This window comes from Lichenostomus cassidix, chromosome Z (genome assembly GCF_008360975.1).
Source record: "Lichenostomus cassidix isolate B80296 chromosome Z, HeHo_3.0, whole genome shotgun sequence".
NCBI lineage: Eukaryota > Metazoa > Chordata > Aves > Passeriformes > Meliphagidae > Lichenostomus > Lichenostomus cassidix.
In genome coordinates, this window is record NC_139511.1 from 17730822 (window position 1) to 17749530 (window position 18709).

The 18709-nt window shown below is 35.2% G+C and overlaps 1 protein-coding gene across 2 annotated transcripts in view; it reads left to right on the forward strand.

Moving 5' to 3' along the window:
* The window catches only part of AP3S1 (adaptor related protein complex 3 subunit sigma 1), a 29232-nt gene extending 14766 nt beyond the window's left edge, over nt 1–14466 (forward strand). Inside the window, exons 5-7 of one of the 2 annotated variants that reach the window (XM_085043675.1) lie at nt 3809–3916; nt 6878–6919; nt 13174–13388. In XM_085043675.1, coding sequence (XP_084899801.1) covers nt 3809–3916; nt 6878–6913 — 144 coding nt within the window. In that variant the 3' untranslated portion in view covers nt 6914–6919; nt 13174–13388. Of the gene's footprint in view, nt 1–3808; nt 3917–6877; nt 6920–13173 lie in introns of both variants that reach the window. The other variant, XM_085043674.1, reaches the window with a different exon arrangement.
* The last annotated feature ends 4243 nt before the right edge of the window (nt 14467–18709 follow it).

Here is an 18709-nt window from a genome sequence, read left to right on the forward strand (position 1 = left end):
GCATCTTGACCAGACGGTGAAATGCAGATTACCTTGAGTGAATGTTTGAACTGATGCCTTGCTCATGAAAAGTCATTAGGATTTGTCTGACTGGAACATGTTGCATATTTCCAAAATGACAGATTAAAGTACAAAAGAGTTTATGAGTGGTTTATATATTGGCTTTTGAGCTTAAAGAACAAAAGTATTGTAATCATTTAGTGGGAAGGAGTTCGATCTTCAGATGTAGACTGCTTTACCTGATATGTACCCTAAACTGTTGCTCTGTAGTATGTTTCATTAAGGAGCATGACTTAACATAACTTTATAGACAAAATATTTTCAATAAAATATAGGCAACTTAGGTACTTAAATATGTTAAATTTCTTGACGAGTATTTTACTTTATATTGGATATGAGATTATATTTCTTCTTGAAAATTACATATCAAATCAACATTAGAATTTAACTGTTTCACTAGATTTACTAAAAATGTAAAAATTCTTAGACTAGAATTTTTGAACTCTGAGGAAAATGTGAACCCTAAAAATAAGTTAGATATTTTAGTAAAAATTATTAATTTCCACAACAAAAGTCAGTGAAACCTTGAGTTAAAAAACTTTGAATGTGACATTAATTGGTGCAGTGATTTTTAACTTGAGCATAAATGAAGAAAAGGATACAATATAGAGACATGAACTTCTGTAGTAATGCAAGGCTGTACAGTAGTTGTGCAGCTGTGATTCATCTGATGTCTCCTTTTTTTTTCCTCCAGTTGAAGTTCATTGGTATTGTAGGTCTGAGAACAAAACAGGAGCATGTGTCTGTAAGAATGAAATTACAGTGTTAAATTCTCTTTAAACTGCTGATAAGGTCACCTTGTCAAGAAGCACAATGCATTGAGCCTTCAGAGTTAATGTATTAACTTTCTTGTCAGATATTTGTGGCTCGTTGGTGTATTCCAAGTGTGCAAAAGGGAAAAACAGCAACTGCTCCTGTTGGATCTAGACAGTCTTAGTTATAACTGGTACTTAGATGTGGGCACTGTTCGGGCTGAAATCATCAAAATATTTGTATTTTGAATGGTCTGGTATTGAGAAAAGTCAGGATGGGCTGATTTATTTGAATAAGAGTTTTTCTGTGTTTTCAGTTTGTGATGGAGCTGTGTAAGGTGGCTTTTTTGCTATTTTCTTGTCAGAGCTGTCTAAACCAACATTTTTTTCTTCTAAAAAAATGATGTGGCATGTAGAAAAATTAAACTATGTAATCTCAACAGCTTCTGCCCCTTTACTGGCATTTTATATGGTGTTTCTGTAAGGAAACATTTACATTTATCAGGCATTTATTGTACAGGACCCAGTGGTGGCTTATAGTAACCAGCCAAGAGAGCTGCTTATTCAAGAGTATTGATACAGTATGAGAAATTCATTTGGAGAATGAAATACAGGTGGGAATGAGTGTTTCTAATGTGCTATAGCAGATGAGGATTTGGGTGCCAGGGAGTGTAGTTTATACAGGAGATGATTTAACCTCTCTTTTAAAGATCACCTGTATTACAACCAGCCAAACAAACTTGCTGCTATAGCTGGAGCAAGATGTTTTCACATGTCTTATGAGGAGGAGGAGGAGCAGATTTATTTCAGTCCTGCCCTGATTCCCACACTGAGTCCAAGACTGTAATGCTTTCTGATGGTAAAGGCATCACTGAAAGCTATTATACAACTAAAATAATAGAATACATTCAGTTAGGGATGTAAGGGAATACTTGTTTTTTTTCACAGGTTTTTGGCACCTATTGAAATATCTCTGGGAGTATCATGATCTCCTGCAAGAGTTTATTATGTAACCAGAACAGTGAACCATCCAGAATCAAATTGCTTGAAGACAAGAAAATGTGTTTGCCAAATTTTCCTGGGAGGGCTTTTTCTTGATACTTTCCTTCTTCATTAGAGTATTGCATTCATGCTTTTAGAGCATGCATTCATGCTTTTAGAGAGTACATTGCACATAAATAGGAAGCACTCTTGATTTTTGTAAAAACACTTTAAAATCTGAAATTGCTGCTTTGTAATAACAATTTTAAAGAGTTGATGCTCTCAATAGTCAGATCCCTTTTGGAACAGAAGATGTATATTCCTTGTGCCTTCAGTCATTCACTTAAATACTATTTGGAATACATTACTGAAGTGTATTTTGCACTTCATTGCCACTTAATATTTTTTAATTAAGATTTTTTTTGTTTCTTTAAGAAAATAAGTGATTTTTAAAATTAAAAAAATAGAGACAATAATGTGTATTTGTTATATTAATATGTATTTGCAGTCAAAAACCGCCAGTTAGTATTTAGTCTTGTCTTGCTACGGCTTCTATATGGGCAAACATGTTTAAGAGAAGGGAGCCTGTCTTAAAATAGTTACATAACATTATTAATCAAAGCTCTGATTTCCTTTCATATACAGATTACAGAATAAAATTATTTGGGCAAGACAAAGAAAATTACTAAGCTTCTTTAAAGCCATCTATGCTTTGAACATTTTTTAATACTTTGTATAGGACTTCAATATTGCATCCTGAAAGTATGAAAAAATTCAGAGAAAGGCAAGAAGCATGATCCAAGGCATGGAGAAGTTTACATGAAGGAAGAAATGAAATATTCAAGATACTGGAGGCAGAGGAGCAAGAAATATTTAGAAAAAATTGTGTTGGAAGAGCCAAAAGGGGCCTCCTGAAAAGCTGTTTTCAGCCTCTCTAAACACGTTAATTATAAATTTGTTTAGAAACACACTTAAAATTTATCAGGGAAACAAATTCAATTTTGTGTTTTAGGTATGGCACTAAACCAAAAACTGTGTTGGTTTTTGGTGTACTACCTCTAGGTTATTTGATTTAGAGATTTACTTCTCCCTTAATCCACAGGGAAATTGGGAGAATGTCCAAAATAGTAGTTAAAATTGTGCTTTTGAGATACCAGATTGTACATGCTTATTTCTGAAAAGTACAAAAATGCTCCTTGTCTTCTGCTTTAAATACTAAAACAGAATTAAAATATCATATAATATCTGGATTTTTACTAGAAAGTGTGCAGAAGTATGCCTTAAAAAAAAATAAGGCATATTCTTTAATACAGTGTGAATGCAGACTCTGAAGTAGTGATTCATGACCCAGGGATTTCATCCTCAAATCAGGGTTGTAGGGAAGAGGCATATTTAAACATACCCATTTCATTAATGTCCCCAGCTGGTTTATGTACTCCTGCAGTTTGAGTCCTAGCTGTCAGTCTTAGCTGTAGATGCTGAAGACTCCATATTTATGAGGTAGCTCAGGAATGTCAATTCTACTTCTAATCCTAATCTTGGGATCCATGGTGGGTGAGCATCAGCGTCGCTTCCTTCCCAGGTGTAACCCAAAGTAGTGCTTACACATCTGTTTGTGAGTAATTTGTTTAGTCTTGTAGAACCTGCTTCCTAGAGATGTTATTGCTTTTGATGCTAATTAGAACTGTAATCGTTGGATAGAAAATGGGAACTGAAAGAAAGAGGAATGTGAAAGTTTGTTAGCATTGATAAGCGGTATAGCAGATGAGTTTGTAACAGAGCTGTGAGCAAAGAAAGTACTGGAGAAAGAACATGAGGGGATGAGCTTTGTTCCTGAATGGTTTTAGATTAATTGCTAACATGAATTATGTGATTTACGCAATTCACTAAAACATTAAGTGATTTAAAGAATACATTAATAAATAGGTTCCCTGTGCTGAGGAATCTAGATACCATTTTTCCAGATTATATGGAGGATATTTTGCATTTTTAAATTCTCTTTTGGTTTCCTTTAGGTCCATAATATATTGGCCGAAATGGTCATGGGTGGAATGGTTTTGGAGACCAACATGAATGAAATCGTCACTCAGATTGATGCTCAAAATAAATTGGAGAAATCTGAGGTAAGAGTGATACACTGTGTAGTTTCTAAACTAAAAAAAAGGGTTGTAGTAAATGCATGCTATATAATGCTCTTTGTCCATTGCAAAATAAATAGTGTAAGTTGCCTGCTTATAGTGCCAAAAATTTGCTATGTATCTGAGGGTGCTGTACCTTTCATCCTAAGTAACTGCTTAGTCGCAGTTAAGCTTAATCGTAGATTAGATTTTGCTTTTTGTATCTAATAGCATTGTGCACCATTGCTATTAAGATACTTCTGTAGCTCTCTAAGTTTGTCTTGCAGAAAACCTTTTATTTTCAGCCTACTTGTTATGCTGGACTAGTAACTTTAGCACTTAAGTAAAATGAGATAAAGAAACAAAGTGTGTCTTCAAAGACTACATATTCGTGTCAGCTAGTATGCTTCTAAGCACCTGAAATAAATAGCAGAAGTAATATTGTAACACAAAAAAAATAAATTGGACTGAAATTGACTAGATAGAAATTAAAGCCCACTTTTTCTAGACACATCAAAGGGAGTGTGAATATTGCAGTTTTTGTAGTCTGAACCTTTGGTCTTCAATGAGTGAAAAAATTATATTCTGTATATGCCCACAATGGGCCAAGTGAGGGATCACACGTAAGTTGTGGGAGTCCCTTTTCAATTCAACAGTTGTTGAATTTGTGTTTAGGAAAGACATTTAGATTAAGAAAGGATCCTAGAATTACTTTATCTATGACACACAGAGTGTTCGTGTCCCTTTCAGGTCACCCATGTGTGCCTTGTAAGCCAAAATGCTGCTAATATATCTTAGCTAAGTCTGTGCTGGATTCTAAACAATGAGAGTAATTCCTCAGAGGAACACATCAAAGCATAATATTCAAATTTCTAAACAAGCCTTTGCTTGAATTGGAGGCTTTCTAAAGTTGAAGTCAGCTGAATAGACAGAAATCTTGCAGGTGATAAGTCTTGAAGTGACTTACAAACTAAGTCACATTTTAGGAGAGGATCCAGAGAACTTCCTAGTTCTAACTGAGGTGCAGTAAAGAGAGAATTAATTCTTCAACTTTTTTTGTGGTACAATGTATACTGTTCTTCTGATTCTACAGTCTCATGCAGCGCCACTTCAAGTTTTTTTAATACATTTAATTGTCTGTTTTGCACAACTTCCAAACTGTATCCAAGAACAGGACAACAATATGTGAAAAACAAGGAAAAGCTAGGTATTATGATTTGATGCAGTACAATTCAGCATTATACATCTGAAAGAATTCTATGTTAGATTTTGAACATGTCCAAAATGTTAATTTTGATATTTTTCTCACACTTAGAATGAAACATTTATCACAGGGATGAATATTTGGAGTTATTCTCATAAATGGTTACTATATTTGAATAACTTCTGTATACATGTATTTTTCTTTTATTTGATAGAAAAGTAGCCATGTTCCAAAAGCTGAATTTACTGAGCAGCTGTGTTCTACCATGTGTTATGTGCATATTGGTTTTGCCTGAAAGCAATTAATTATGTAAATTCTGTTACCAAATCAACCATGGACCAATCTCTGACTAGTCTTCTGAAACACATTGATTCAGTGCAGCCAGCTGCAGTAGTTGCTAGTTTCCATTATTCATCAGGAAGTCATTCTTTCTTTCAAGAGCTTTTAGTATAAAAGTACATGGTAGAATATCTGAAAAAAAACCGCATAGAACTTGAAGTGTATACAAAGCAAATAGGAACTTGTTCCTTTACATTCAGCAATGAATTATAGAAAGTAAAGAAGTAGCAGTGATAAATTAAAACACTTGGTGACCAGGATGGAGCAGAACATTTCACGGTTTGCCCACCACAAATACTTTTTTTCCCTTAGTTCAGTGACTTTATTTTCAAATTTAATAGTAATTATAATGCTGAGATACGTCACAATATCTGATAATTATATCCTCAGATCATTGATCATTTGTTTCATATATAACCACAGAGATTTCCTGGTTGCTATTTCTTTTCCTTTTGACTTTTTGATCAAGATTTTAAATCTTCCAACATGTCTTTCCTGAACACATATTTTCAAGACACAAGCAAATCCGTGTAAATCAGAATCAGAAATGACTTAGTAAATTTTGAATGCTGGTCACTAAGAAATCAAAACTAGTGGATCTTCTTAGTTTTCTTTAATTAAAAAAAAATATGTTTAAAATTTAGAAAATCTTATTGATGTAGTCTGTATTTTATAGGAGTGCCACAGCACTGTTGCTTTAGTCTCTTTGGCTTTGAGACCTCCAGCATAGTTCTGGCATTCAAAAAACAGCTGCTTTAAGGTTAAATTGCCTTTTCTTGTATAGCTGAAATGATGAAACTAATAAAGCTGTAACTGGCTTATGTTTCCAAAAATACTTCAGTTTTTATTGTGCCCATCTGGCTTTCAGTAATATATAAATTTAGGTATTTGACATCAGGTATTTGTTTAGTTATGCACTAGGTTTCTAAGCAAGCTTTCAGTTAGAATTTAGAGAAGAAGACTGAATGTATTTATTAAATTCACATATGTTTGAGCAAAGTTTACCAACTCAAAGAATTTGTTAATATTTTCAACAGAGATTAATTAAACCATTATAAGGGAGTCCCTAGCTTTGATTTGTGATTCAGCTAACACTGCTTGGATGGGCTACAAAGGAAACTATTTCTACCCTGAGAAATGTTGTCTTAAATGCATTTCCCTACTTTTCAGTTTAGTGTTTATCTGTGAATGGGTTTCTGGTCAATCCTAAAACCAAAGGATCATTGTGATAAAGGGAGGGAATTCTTTGGGAGAGGGGTCATTGGGATTTTATTCAGAGCCTCTGGAAGTATTGTAGGTAAATCTGGGCTACCTGTTCTCTATTTGGAGTGTTCAACTGCGTGTGATTTAGACTTTTAAGTTGGGCCTCATTTTTTCTGAACCTCCTGATCTTTTCTGGCTCTTTCCATTCTTCTCTCTTACAGACCTTTATCTTTCAGTCTCCCAGACAGGACAGGTAGACAAAGGTATTGCTGACTTTTAGAAAAAAATGTACTTTTAACAAAAAGGGAAAGCAAAATGATGTCAAAGGCAATAAATTATGTAGGCCAGACTCAAAAATTATGTGTAAAAATACCCATACTACTCCTTGTAGCCTACTTTTTGTGCTAGTTTCTTGTAGTTCCCTCATCTTTTTATTGGCTATAGTGTATTTTACTAGCTTTCCATTGACATCATATTTTTTATTTTATTTCTCTTCCTGCATTTTAGAATTTAACTTTTCTTTGTATCATTGTTAAGAAACAAAGGAGTATGAACTTGCGTAAATATTAGCCAAAAAACTCTGCAAAATTTATGTCAATTAGAAATAAAGACACAGAGAACAAAATAAGATATGATGACATAATAGAAATAACTTTTTTGTTGAGAGAATTTTGTCCCTGGTAGTCTAAAATAAGTAATATGAACGCTTTTGCTTCACCATTTAGTATTTCTAAATAATACCAAAGAACTTTTACCTGTTTGCAAAGAGAAGTTACAGAATAAGCTTCACATGAATGAAACATTAAAAACCCCTCCACCAAAACCAGCAAACTCAAATAGTTCTATATGTAGAGAATAAAATATTCCATGCAATTTGTAAAGATGATGTAGAAATGCCAAAGTTGACCATCCAACCCAAGTTTTCTGAACATAAAATGAGAAGGTCTGTCAGCATGTACTCAACTTCAGATATACATTTTCTGTCATTATAATCTGAGTGTCTGGATTTTGCTCTGAGATTCCCTGGTATCTGCAGTCACTGAACATGAATGTTAACAAGGAACAGAAAAAGAAGGAAATTGTATGTTTGAAGTTCAGTTTGTGATCATTATCACTCACCATTTGTTGTTTGAAACATTTAGTTTAGCTCAACAGTTTGAATGTCAGTCAGTGTTAATGGCAGTATTTCAAAATTAATTCCCACTTGTTTTAAGTCTCTGTGTATTCAGACTGCAGGTATTTTAAACAGGTGACATCTTAAGCAGTTGAAGGTTATTTAATTTATGAATAGCTTTGCTCTTTACTTTTTATGTGGTCTTTCTAGGACAGTGTATTGTAATACTGTTAAGCTTTAACAAATTTAACTCCACAATTGGATTTAGTAGAACTAAGTTGTAAAAGCATTAGCTTAAAATACTTTTTGGTAACATGCAACATTTTAACCTAAATTTGAAGTATGCTACAGCGCATGACGAAGATCAATGACATGACTTTCCTCTGCCTAATATGTCAACACTTGTAACATACATTCTGTATTTCATTGGTAACACTAGGGAGCTTGATCTCAGGTTTTTGGTTTGGTTTATTTTCTTTTGTTTTTTTGTTTTTTTTTCTTTTTGTGCAAAGCTACTTTTCTTTTTCTGTGTTTTGCTCACACATATTCTGTTTTTATTTTTGGGTCTGGCAATGAAAAACAAAAAAAGAAATAATTAATCATTCCCATCCATTACTCTTTTTGTGATTCAAGTGCTTAAAATTTCTAAGAGTATGTCTTAAGTCTTCTTATCTGTTTGGCCTCATTTTGATATACTTGCAGACTTCATTTTGGTTTTTCTCTAATTACGTTCATTTATTTAACCTCATAAGCAGGGGACATGATCATTCCTTTATATTATGTATTGCATCCTTTCATGATTTCATAACCCTGCTGCTTTGAAGTCATACTTGTTCTGAAAAGAAGCATTGCTATGAAACACCAGCAGCAGAGAGGTCCTAGTACCTCTGAAATATCTGGAAAAAGGTGGCTTATTTTGCAGACTGTTAGCCTTCATTATTTTGTTTTCCAGTAGGCTGTGTATTTTTATATATTTATTTTAGTGGTAGCTAGCTCTGTGTAGCATTATTTGGGATGACAGTTGGAACATTTTTATTTGTATATGCATATTAGTGATGTTTGTAATGTGCAATACTTTTCCCAAATGATCTGAATTTCTTCTTAAAGAGTAAGACAAGGTTGCTGGGATCACTTTGAAATGAAGTTATCAGCTGGGCATTCTAAGAATGGGTGATGTTAAGTACAAAGAAAATTGATTCCTCTAGTGATTAGCAGAGACTGAAGTAAATTAACAACACCTTATTTTTCTCACTTGATAGATTAGGACTGGTAGAGTAAAAGTCCTGTTATGAAATGTGTCTACTTCAATCTATAAAATAGTGGCTTTTTTTTGCACATACAGTATGGTATTGCTCTTTTACTCTAAAAGTACATGAACATATTACAAGCATTTTTTGCAATAATGGAACCTAAAATTTTAATATGCAGCATTTCAACATTAAAGCACATCCTTCAACAACAAATGAAATTGAGAGTACAAAGCAGCTGCAGCAAAACTGTGGTGTATTGGCTTATTGTTATACCAGCTATATGCAATTCATATTGTCTTTCTGAAATTGCATTAATTATATCTTAAGAAGTTTCAGCTTCACTTGTTTCAGTCATTTGCTTGCTGTGACAGACAGTTCATCATTCACTGCATGTTTAAAGCTTGCTATGTGTTTTGTTTTTTCAAGTGAAACAGTTTTTTCTTTGCACGTCACCACCTTACCTGCTGAATTATGTGACAAAAAAGATGGGTGAAACTTGTTGAGTTCAGTGTCATAGTGAAGGCTGTTATTAATCAGATGCCTCTAGAAAACTCCTCAAAAGCACACAGGGCTGAAAGTACTAACCTTAGTACCTTTGTGTTTGTAAATACAGTTCACTTCCAGTAAAAGAAATGGAAGGACTGTGTACTAGTTCACTGACATGCTAAAAAGGAGTGCTAAGGAGCTCAGATGTAATAGCATTTAAATTGTATTAGTTATCCAGCTTGGGAGTTCAAGTGCTTTTCAGTCATTTTATCCATTAAACATTTTTTGTGAACTGTTTGCTTTCTCTTAGAAATGCTGTGTAACTGTATTGTGCTTGATAGGGTTGACATTAATTGTGCTAAATAGCATTCTACTATTCATATTATGTATCGACTATTCTACAAACTCAATTCAGAGAATTACAGGAGCAGAGAATGTAATAGTTTGAAAATCTCTACTCCAGCATCTGATAGTGAAAGATAATCTCACTGTCAAAAAAAAGAGGTAATCTGACAATCACAGCAGTTTTGTCAGGGATCTTTACTGATTGTGATCCAGAATGGTCCTCGTGTAATGTGACTGTTGGAAGCTGTGGCTGTGTAGGGGGGTGGAAGGGCAGTGGTTGTGTCAATTGTGGTGTTTTTAATAATTTTCAATTGTGTCTCCATTGTATCCTATGCCATTGGGGCGGGAGGCAGGGACTGTAAGTCTGTGTAAAGAGGATAGTTGCAGGTAGGTAAAAATAATGACTAGTTATACTAAAAATGTTATTTGTCCATTAAGAATAAATAACTTTCATTAAATTAGGGTAAAGAATCTCCATCCTAGTCACCCAGAAGGCATCTCTCCTTTGAATTGCCAGCCATGTGCTACCATGTCCATCACTTACTGTATTTTTCTGATTTCCCATTGTTTCAGTTGTAAATTTTATAATTCATTGCTTTTAATTAGTATTTTCAGCTTCTCTGTGGAAAACAGTTTACATTACCCCACTTTTGATTTTGCTTAATGAAATTTTCTTCCATTACTGCAAATAGAATTTAAAGGATTAAAAATGCTTACTGCTTTATCCAGTAAACCTTCTCTGGTAATTACTTCTTGATTTAAAATTAATATTTCCAAGTTCTCAAATATAAAAGGATAGTGTTGGGCAGCTTCATGCCTTCTGCACTGTTTTTTTAATAAATAGGAAGAAATTGCAATGCCTAATACTGCCCCTTTAACTTACTGCAGATTCAGAAATGCAGATTTTGGATACTTGCATTTCTTAATGCACTAGTCTTAGGTCCAGGTTTTCCCCTTTATGAAAATATTGCTCTTGAAAGAGCCTCTAAAGTGAATGACCTGATAGACTTGGTGATGTTAAGGGAAACAAAGGAAAAGCAGGGTTTGAAAATACTTTTTTGCACCTTTTTAGTCTTACTTAGTCTGTACTTCTGAGAACTGATAATTTGGGTTATATCAGGGCCAAAGTGAGAGCAGATTTGCTTACATGTGAGATTTGATTTTCTGAGCTTTCTTCTTTACACCCACATGCTTTTCCCAGCCTTGGCATGTCTTATATAGGAGGGTTTGACAGGGAAGATACTGTTAATAGATGACTCATGGCTTTCTGGTCTCTGTTTCTTCTTCTGAGAATCATCCCATGACTAAAATCTAGGGATTTGTGATGCTTTAGGCTTTCCACATGATATAAAAAGGTTAGTTCAAAATTTGAGACTTTAATCAGTTTTATTTTGACTTTGGTTATGTTTTTGAAGGGAGAATGAAGAACCGTAGGTAGGATTTTAAGTGGAAATCTTATGTTAACTTGACTTTATTTCTTATAAGAGAGCAGTAAAAGGGAAAAAATGTTCTTTTCATAGCCCTCAAAAAGTAGAGTTGTTATCTTGCTGAGGAGTGTGAGGGGTGTCTGACTCCTTTTGTGCAGTCGACCAGGTGGACACCGTGGACGTCAGGCGTACTCCTCAGTAATTTTGCCTGGCAATTGCAATGAATTTCAGTGAAATCAAGAATCTGAAAAGGTTATATGTCGAGCAGTAATCACCTACCAACTCTTTAATAATCAAATATGACACAAACTTCTCAAAGGGTCTTTTTTTTTCTTTCATTTTGCTGTATTTCTTGTTCAGAAATACTTTATCTGCAAATGCACTTGTTTCTTCAGTCTTTGGCAAACCTAAAATGAAAGACCTTCCATTAGTACAGTTTTAGTCTTTTTTAAAACATTTCCTAGCATCTTGCTTTGTTACTTGAGGATTGCTCCTTTTTTACTGAATGTGCAAGATGCCACACTCTAAAACTAGTAGTTCTGAAAATCACATTGTAGTTTTTATTGGTTTTGAGTATTTTTAATCTTACTTTTAAAACGTCAAAATAAAAGTGGATTCTTTTTACATATTCAGAGAATTTGGAATATGATGTCTTTCTCTGCTAATAAGAGATCTTGTAAAAATCTTGCATGCCTTTTTTGCTTGCAAAATCAAAAATAATTTTTACACTTCTGTGGCAAGCCTGAAGTAAAATCACATTGCAAATTCTAAATTCACGTAAAGAATCTGAACTTTTAGGAGAAACATTTCCATAATTAAAATGAATAGTGTGTTTTTTCACAACATCAAATACAGTAATGCTTACTAGCCTTTTTTTAATAGTCCTTAAAATAACAAGGTTTTGAATAGGTGTTTCCAGAAGCAATAGGGAAAGATCATTTTTGGTATGTCTTCAGGCCTTTGAGGTATAAATTGTTAGCATGTCATGATATACCTTAGTTTGTAAACTTGGCAGCTACTTTATCTAAGAGGAGAACTAAATGGAAGTCAGTAGTTTTGTATTGTAAAACTTGCATGTTTACACAGAAAGGCTCTAGATTTGTGTGCAAAGAGACTGCATGCAGTAGAGGACTTTAATAAAAAATAGGTGCTATTTAATTTAACATTTTAATTTGGCATAACTGCATTGTTATGTAATGTTCATGTGTGCCTGGGGGCTGTAGATATGTTAGTATATAATTAGATACTGTGGGACAACAGATTATTCTAGTTTGTCTGTAGAAATGAACTGTCTGCATGCTCTTCATCACCCACAGATACAGGGTGTTTATCTTTTTCATCTTAGTCTAAGCCATTTTGAAATACCTATATATGTATATATTTGTGTGTATATAAATATATATATATGCACACATGTGTGTGTGTGTTTCTGTGTATGTGTCTGTTCATTGATTTGACTGACATTCAGTACCTTGTTACTTTGAGGTTACGTATTCTGAACCTGTAACCAATGTTAGTCAGCTGTGAGCCATGTGAACTTTTAGAATAGGTAAGAGACAAAGCCAGCACATTGGACATCCAACACCTCGAGACTGTCTGTTCTGTAATGTGCACGTTACACGTGCTTGGATAAGCCTCCTATTCCTTCCTATCATATTTTTCCATCCAGTTGACATTACATGTTTGTCCATATAAAAAGGAATATGTGAACTGTTTTCTCTTTCTGGTTTAATATTTCCAAGTAACCCATTTCATTCCAAACACAACTACCATGTGGTTTTTCTAATTGTGTAACCATGGAAATACTTGAAAAATTAGTTGTTTGTGTATATTGCTAGTGAATCTTCTTGTGACCAGCTTTGCCTGACTTGTATTTTTCCTCACTTTATATACAGGCTGGTTTAGCAGGAGCTCCAGCCCGGGCTGTTTCAGCTGTAAAGAATATGAATCTGCCAGAGATCCCAAGAAATATTAATATTGGTGACATCAGTATAAAAGTACCAAACCTGCCCACTTTTAAATAACATGGCTACTCCAGGTAATACCAAGGAAGAAATGTAATAGAGATTTACCACATAATTGTTTACTAAATAAACATGTCTAACTTTTACTATTTGGATAAAACTCAAGGTACTGCATAGACATAACCTGAAAAATCAGTGTGTGGAGTTGAATGTTGCTTTTGTCTTGTTTGTGAAATTAAAGGAAAGGGGTAGTTCCCACATGATTTCTAAATTACATTCCTATGCCCTTGCAAGGCATATCACTGTGTCTCGGCTGCTGCAGTATTTTGGGGAGGTATTTAAGATGTTCTTTACTTTGTATAACCTATTATGCTGAGGTTTTTTGTGTATTCACCAAAGTCTATAATTAGTGCATTCTTTAACTATTTCTGTTTGTCCATGATTATTTAAGACTTAAGTGCAAATGTTGCATGAAAACGTTAAACTCATGTTTTGTTTAAATAAAACCACAACAAACTGGACTTCTAAATACCTATTTTTGAAGTCTGCTGTTTGCAATAAACCATGTTATTTCCTATTCATAGAGCCAATTGACTATATAAAAATACTGTTGTAGCAGACATTAATGTTGTAGTTTAATCTCTGAAGGGCTTACACAGGGGTATTGTGCTGAACATACTGGCTCTTTACATTTCTCACAAAAGCTGTTCATTATTATTCTGAAGGAAAAAACTGCCTTTACTGAAGATCTGATGACTTTTGTTTACATATAGATGTTGATACTTACACAATCTGATAGACTTTCACTGATGGTCTGACTTTGGGGAAAAGTGGGCTCTGTGATTGCTCTGTGTTCTGAGAAGCACAGAATGGGCTGAGATTGGGCAGCTCAAACCTGTACATGAGAGTCTATCAAATAAAGTGATAAAGAAAGGCACTCTGGAAAGATAAATGGGGATACTTTAATAGGGCCTCTGTGCCTGGTGACACTTGTGATTCTCTGCTTTGAGAATTAGATCTATGAGACACATAGTATTGTCAAGACCTCACAGAAATCTAAGTGCTATGACCTCTGCGTAAGTTGCTCAGCTCTTAAACTCTTCTGTGATTTAAAAAAACATAAAGGGGGATAGTGATTGTTTTTTATAATCATGCTCTTAAGCTCTGTGTGATGTACAAGTCTGTTTAAATGAAAAATAAAAATATCATTGGGATATTTAAAAATTCCTGCAAAGCCTTTTTTTTCCTCCAAAAAAGTATTTAGTTCATGCTGTATATGAAAATGCAATAATGTTGTATCAAGGACAGCACATTTCAGGACTAGTCTGAGAGGTCCTGCATTACTTCAGAAATTTGGATTTGACATAAAGCATGCATTCTTTTCCTTTCAGCTGAATGTTAAAACACAGTCCATAGGATAAACTTTGAAGCACATCACATTTTCTGTTTGATAAATAGTAACGAACATCCTTTAGGAGCATTTCAGAGAGAAAAGAAGAAAAATAAATTACTTTTGAAGTAGAAAATCTGATACAATACAAGGAATTTTAATGTATTTCTTAAGGTGGGGATGGGGGGAGAACAACAACTTCACGTATATTCTTGGTATTACATTTAGTAATATACTAACATACACTATTTTGAAAATGCTTTTGAAAACAGAGTTGCTCTCTCCATGCCTCTCAAAAAGAATATTTATTCTTCCAAATCAACTTTCCTAGTTTGAGGCTTCTGAAAATTGCAGGTGGGGTTTAAGTAGTAAACTGTCTCTTCATCATTTTCACCAAAGAAACCGAGAGAGTAAAACATGCAGCCTTTTTTTTCCCCCATGTGAGGTATTCTTTAGCATTCCCAAGTTAGACATCTTAGCTAGTACAGCTCTGAAACTTACCATTTCATCTGCTTTTGCCTACTTTTGTTTATCTTCTTAATGCATGGTGCATTCAGAAGATGTGACATTCAAAGTAAAGATGTTGAAAGTTTTCCTTATTGTTCCTGTTGTGATGATATACTTAGTTCTTCTGCCGCAGGAGGAATAGGACATTTTGAAACATTTGGTACTCTGACCTACAGAATGTTCTTTGGGTTATTTGTGAAAGCAACTCAAAATTTCAGAAATTCTTCCAAATCCTCTGGTTTTTGTCTCACTTTCTTCCCTCTAGTTCTTTTTCATATTTGTAAGCTTATATAGTTAAAACATTTCTATTCCTTCCAGAAAAATATTTTCTGTCTGTATTTGAATGAAACACCCAAAGAAAATATGCCTGAGATGCATCTTGACATGAAGTATATTTCAGATTGATTTCTCACTTTTCATCTGTCAATAGCCAGGTTGTCTTTCCTTTCAGTGAACTAGGTCTTTGGTCTTGACAATTACATGGCTATTCTAAACTCTTTTGGTTTAGTTTTGTGGGTTTTATTACTGTTGTCTGTGCTGCATTTCTCTTACTTAACATGTCTTCTGCCAAAAGTCTTTTTCTTTGGACATCTCTTCCATGGACAGTAGCCTTTTCACGAAGCTTCTCAGTGACTAGCCAGCAAATATTTAATGTGAGGTTGTAGCTCACAGCTGCTGCTTCCTTATTCAGAAAATCCTTAGATGGAAAAAATGCCTTATCAGATATTTCACAGTAAAATTGCACTCCTTTCATGGAGAAACTCTCATCCGTAGAAAAGGTGTACTGTACAGAAAGCCTCGGTAGTACTTTTCCCTTAAATAAACATGGATGCTGTGACTATGTCAGCTTCCTCAGCAGCTGAACCTGTCTGCTTGCTGCCCCTTTTCCAGAGGAGTCTCTTTAATTTGCCTGGGGAGGTACTGTCCTCTTACCATATCATTGAACACCGCTGGGAAGATGGAATACTTGATTAACAAAAATTATGGAAATAGTATTCTTTACCTTCTGAGGTTTGCCTTGTATTATATTCAGATATCCATAGGCTTGCCACAATGTTCATTTGCTTTTGTTCTTCACCTTCATGTGAATGATGTGCCTTTTGAATTCTTTGTTCTATTTCATCAGTTTCCTTTCTACCACTGTGTAGGATTGAAAATGGAAACAAGAGGTGGGATCTAAGTGATTAAGTGCTTGATTATTAATTTAAATGTTTTTAATGCTTTTATAACAGGAAAAAATCACCCTTAGCAGATACAGGTGATTGTGTGTGGGTGTATATATATGTTAATATATGTATGTATAGATAACATCCATCTGTCTTTTGCTGTTGGTAAGAAGGAGAAAAGTTCATCTTGAGTCATCCTTTAGCTGCAGAAGACAGACAACTAAAAGAAAGGGCAGAAAGGGTAATATTTCAGCATGGTGAGTGGGTATTATCATCTGCTTTGATAGACTTGGAACAGAGCAACTAGTTTTCGTACTGGGGCAGGGGCAATAAAAAGTACTGCTGAAAAGACATTTTTGCTCTTTTTTTTTTAAAGGTAAGCACCTCATGTTGGCAGAGAGTGCTGTCTGTGGTATTAACAGCACGGACAGTACATGTTCAGTCAGTGTGTTCTTCCCTCTGTGGATAGTGAACCTCTGTTTTGAATATATTTTGGGGAAAAGGGAAAAATTTACCCTACAGGTATATACAAAATTCGTCTTCTTAATCAGACGCTGCTGCTGTGATTCATTCTGCTTGACATGGGTAGGTGGAGGAAAGTGTCACGTGTTGCAAGAAGAAACAGGTTCAAGCCAAAAATTCAGATTGGTGCTGCCTTCCTGTGAGCACATTTGACCTTTTTTTTCTAGTGGCACATTCCAGTAAATGCTAAAATTAGTCTTGAGTTTTACTTAGGCCTATGATAGCCAAATGAGAACTTGCTGAAGTTCTAAGGGTTACCTCATAAAACTCCTTGATACAGAATTATAGCATGCAGGGGTCACACTAAAGGAATTGTCTGTTTATAACTGTTAAAGAAAAACAGAGCCTAGGTCTTGCAGAAAATACATTTCTCAACTTCTGCGCAGAGAAGAAAATTCATAATTTTTGTGAGGAACAAGGAAAGCAGCCAAAACCTGACTAAAGGTAAGCAATTAATTTCATAAAAAGTAGTTTTGTTATTTGGTGTTATGATTAGCATAAAAAATCCTAAATATCTTTTTCCATTGAGAAAAATGATCTGTCCTGGCAATTTTTGGTGTTCAGTGATTACCCCAAAATATTCAGTTATTGCTTTCATTCCTTAGGCAAAACCACAAAGGTAGTCACCCTGCAATGTCATCTTGGCAGCCAGATCTCTCTGGTGTGCTGAAGTTTGGTCTTGTGGCACTGTAGGAGTACAGTCTGACCTGGCAGCAACCACAGGTCAAGACATCCTCTCTTTGCACAGACCAAATATGCCCTGGAATCCAAGGGATGTTGGAGTTGATCCAGCATCCATCCTGTGAGGCAGTCTGACAGGCACACTTGTGACATACTCCACTGCTTTCCTGCCCAGTTGGGCTCTTCTGTAGCTCAGCAGCACACACAGACTTTGGATATCTCTTTCTGGGCTGTCTCTGCTGTACAGCCACCCGGAAGGACTGATGGAGGAGTGGAGCAAATCCCTCTCTGCATTTTTTGAACAGGACTATAAGCTTGTTACCAGAACTAGATGTAAACAGAGGCCTGTAACAATGACTGTGAGCTGCTTGGATAGACAAGTTTCTGGAGTCTCCTTGTTTTTTTGTTGGCTTTCACAGATAAATCCACAGACCTTCTCATAAGATTGTTAGGACTTGGCCAGCAGAGTTGCTGTGGGATGCAAGTTGAATTTCACAGCTCTGGCTGTTTGCAGGGTAGCTGCATGATCAGCTCTCTCTGTGTGCACCTGAGAAACTTGCCACTGGTGTGACTATAGTGTGTAGCACCAACATCTTTCCCACTGAAGACCCATCTGAACCAGTTTGACCAAGCAGTCTGCAAACGAGAGAAGCAAAACTGAAATGGATTGTGCATTTGAAATAGTCATTATATTAATTTGCTTTGCTGATATGTGGCAGAACAGCAACGATCTTGTGTAATTCAAACAGCCATCCCATTCCTAAATGAGGTGCTGTTTTACTTCATGTGAGAAATCATTTGGATCAGAGGACAGAACTCAATTCCTTTCCTTCCTGAGTCACTGTGACATCTCATATGTCATTGCCTGCCTGCATCTCTTACAAAGTCTGCTTCAACAGGGAGGGCTTTCTGTCTGTCTGTCTGTCTATGTTTTATGTGTTTTCAGAACATGTACTCCAGCAAAGTCCAGCAGGGCACATCGTGGCTGCTGTCCCTCCTCAAGGTGTTGAGCACTCATTCAAGATGTAACTGTGCTGGCAGCATGTAGAACGTAGATTGAAACTGAAAGACAGTAAATTGAGATTACATGGTAGGAAAGAATTCTTCACTGTCAGGGTGGTGAGGCAGTGAAACAGGTTTCCCAGAGTTGTGGATGCCCCATCCCTGGAAGTGTTTAAGGCTGGATGGAGCTCTGAGCAAT